At 41.2% G+C, this 2,455-nt stretch overlaps 1 protein-coding gene across 1 annotated transcript; it reads left to right on the forward strand.

Annotated features, from left to right (window-relative positions):
- Positions 1 to 84: 84 nt before the first annotated feature.
- Positions 85 to 2,030, forward strand: LOC121966552 (phosphoinositide 3-kinase regulatory subunit 6-like; the record flags this gene model as incomplete). The annotated part of the gene is made up of 4 exons (XM_042516628.1): positions 85 to 232; positions 321 to 410; positions 500 to 860; positions 1,721 to 2,030. Coding segments are annotated over 4 exons (909 nt in total), but the record flags the coding sequence as incomplete, so codon positions are not given.
- Between the last annotated feature and the right edge of the window lie 425 nt (positions 2,031 to 2,455).

Consider the following 2,455-nt stretch of genomic DNA (forward strand, 5'->3'; position numbering starts at 1 on the left):
CAAGTTTTAAAGGGTTAACTGCATAAATAATACATCTAACTGCGTTAGTCTTTGTTTTTTTCTTGTGTCCTTTGTGTATTTCAGGCTTTAGGGGAGCAAACGGTGGAGAAATATTTCCAGGAGGTGGTTGCAGCCGTGGAGATGAGCGTGAAGCTCGGCGCAGGAGGTCGAACAGTTTATCTGAAAAAACTAAAACACATATACAGAGACATCTTGTCCACCTCCACAGAAGGTTTGTCTCCTGCACCCTGCTGTCAGAGCACAGATTGGTATAATCAGAATATTTTGGCGAGACTGTCACAGTTACGCTGTTTTCTCAGGAAAAAACAGTCTGAATCATTCTGGGTGCAGCGCTGCGATGCCCCCTCCAGAGGTCAACTTCATCTTGTGGACAGACGAAGATGTCCTATGTGAGTCAGACAAACAAAAACTGCCATCTTTTTGTTTTTCTGTCAATAAATTAAATAGTAAAAATGTCTTAAATGTGTCTGTCCAAAAGGGAACGTGCTGGCAGACTTCGCCTGTGGTTCCTGCTCTAACTCCGCCAGCATCGATGAAGAAGACAAGGACAAGAGAGACTCGGTGCGGTCTGAGGACAGCGGGATAGAGAGAGACCTGAAGGACTTTGAGGACGCAGTCCCGTCTCCTGTCACACACACTGCACCAGTGATCAGACGGAGGAACGCCTTCAAGTCCATGAGACCAGGAGACAGACTGAGCCTCATGAAGGACAAGATGGACACGTTTCCCGGAGGCTCTGCGACCCTTAAAGAAGACGGGAGGCGTCACACGGCTCGGGTGGTGGTGATGGGGGACGACCGCGTGCTGGGAAGACTTGCAAGGACGTATCACTCCATCCGGTGAGCAGCTGCTTTGTTATGAAAACTTTCTGCCAAATAGTTTGACAGCAAAGTTCGAAACGGCACGAAAACGTGGGAAAAGGCATTAAGCTACTTGGCAAGAAATGCCCTGAAAATTTAAAAAAAAAAAGATTTTTAAAAAAAGTAATAGATGATTTTCTTCAAATTCTTGTTATTCAAAATCTTTGTTGATTTTTAAAAATATTTTGGATTTTTTTTCTTTTACATTTTTTATTGGAAATTTTGAAGGAAAACATTTTGGCAATTTTTTATTATTTTTTTTAATTTTCGCATTTTTCAAAGAAATTAATTTGGTGTTATTCCCCAAAAAAGGCACTTTTTTGCCAAACATTTTGGCAATTTTTGTTTCCAGATTGTTCCAGCACAAAGTTCAAAACCAGTATCTGTGATGATATGGGGGGGGGCACCATGATTGCTTAAAGGTGCACACAGGTTTTGGCGCAACATATGCTGCCATTCAGAGAAGTCGGATATCAGGCAAAAATAGGGGAAAAAAATCACCTTTAAAACTTCAAAATGAGTTCTCTTACTGAGTGTTGTTTAAGGGAAAGGTGATGTCACATAAACATGCTCCTGTCACGGCGTTTTTGGAACGTGTTGCAGACGTCAAATGCAGAATGAGTGTTTATCAGTTTGATTATTAAATATGTTGCATTTGTGCTGTAGTCAGTTGAATACTGGTTAAAAAAAAAGATTTGCAGATCATTGCATTCTGTTTTTATTCACATTTTACACACTTTTTGGGAATTTGGGTTGTATATTACATTTCATTTCTGCCAATATATCCTCCTAAATCCTAAACACTGGACCTTTAATGTTCTGCATGTGTTTCCCGACAGAGAAAGAGAGTCGAAACGTCTTCTTCTGACGAAGAAACTGAATCTACGGTTGTACTACGTCCCGGTCAGCGACGTGGAGTCGTCCGTCAGTTTACCTGCGAGCCACGCAGACTCGCTCAGAGCGTCGCAGACTGACTGGTATTGTGCAGAGGACTCTGAAGGACTCTGCAGCACCGGTTATTCCTCTCCGGATCGCCCGCGCCAGGACGGAGGCAGACTGTCTCTCGCCGCCTCGTTGGGCAGAGCGGATCCGTGGTACCACAGCAACGTCAACAGTCTGGCAACTACAGTCTCCAAACTGGGAGAAATGGTAACCATTGACTCAGCGGCCATCGCAGCAGCACACATGATTACAGCATAACAATATCAACATAATTTAGTCTATGCATGCTAACGTTAACCCTTTAAAACCTGAGCACATTAGTGTTATTTCTTTCATGAATATGAAGAGCGGGCAATGAGCAACTTAACCCTTTACAACCTGGATAAACGTCAGGTTTTTTTGTGCCGTGTTCACATTTTTTACGTACAATTTAAGCCTTGAAACCTGATTTATTTTTAAAAAATGACTAAAAAAAGGCAATGAGCAACCTGACAAAACATTGCAAGAAATTCTTAAAAGGCATCAAGAAAATGAAAATTAAAAAAAATAAATATAATAAAAATGAGAAATTATAATTATTATAACCATGTAGCTAGGTAATGTTTCCAAAAAGCTGTCCAAATTTAATTTAT

This window comes from Plectropomus leopardus, unplaced genomic scaffold (genome assembly GCF_008729295.1).
Source record: "Plectropomus leopardus isolate mb unplaced genomic scaffold, YSFRI_Pleo_2.0 unplaced_scaffold25004, whole genome shotgun sequence".
Lineage (NCBI taxonomy): Eukaryota > Metazoa > Chordata > Actinopteri > Perciformes > Serranidae > Plectropomus > Plectropomus leopardus.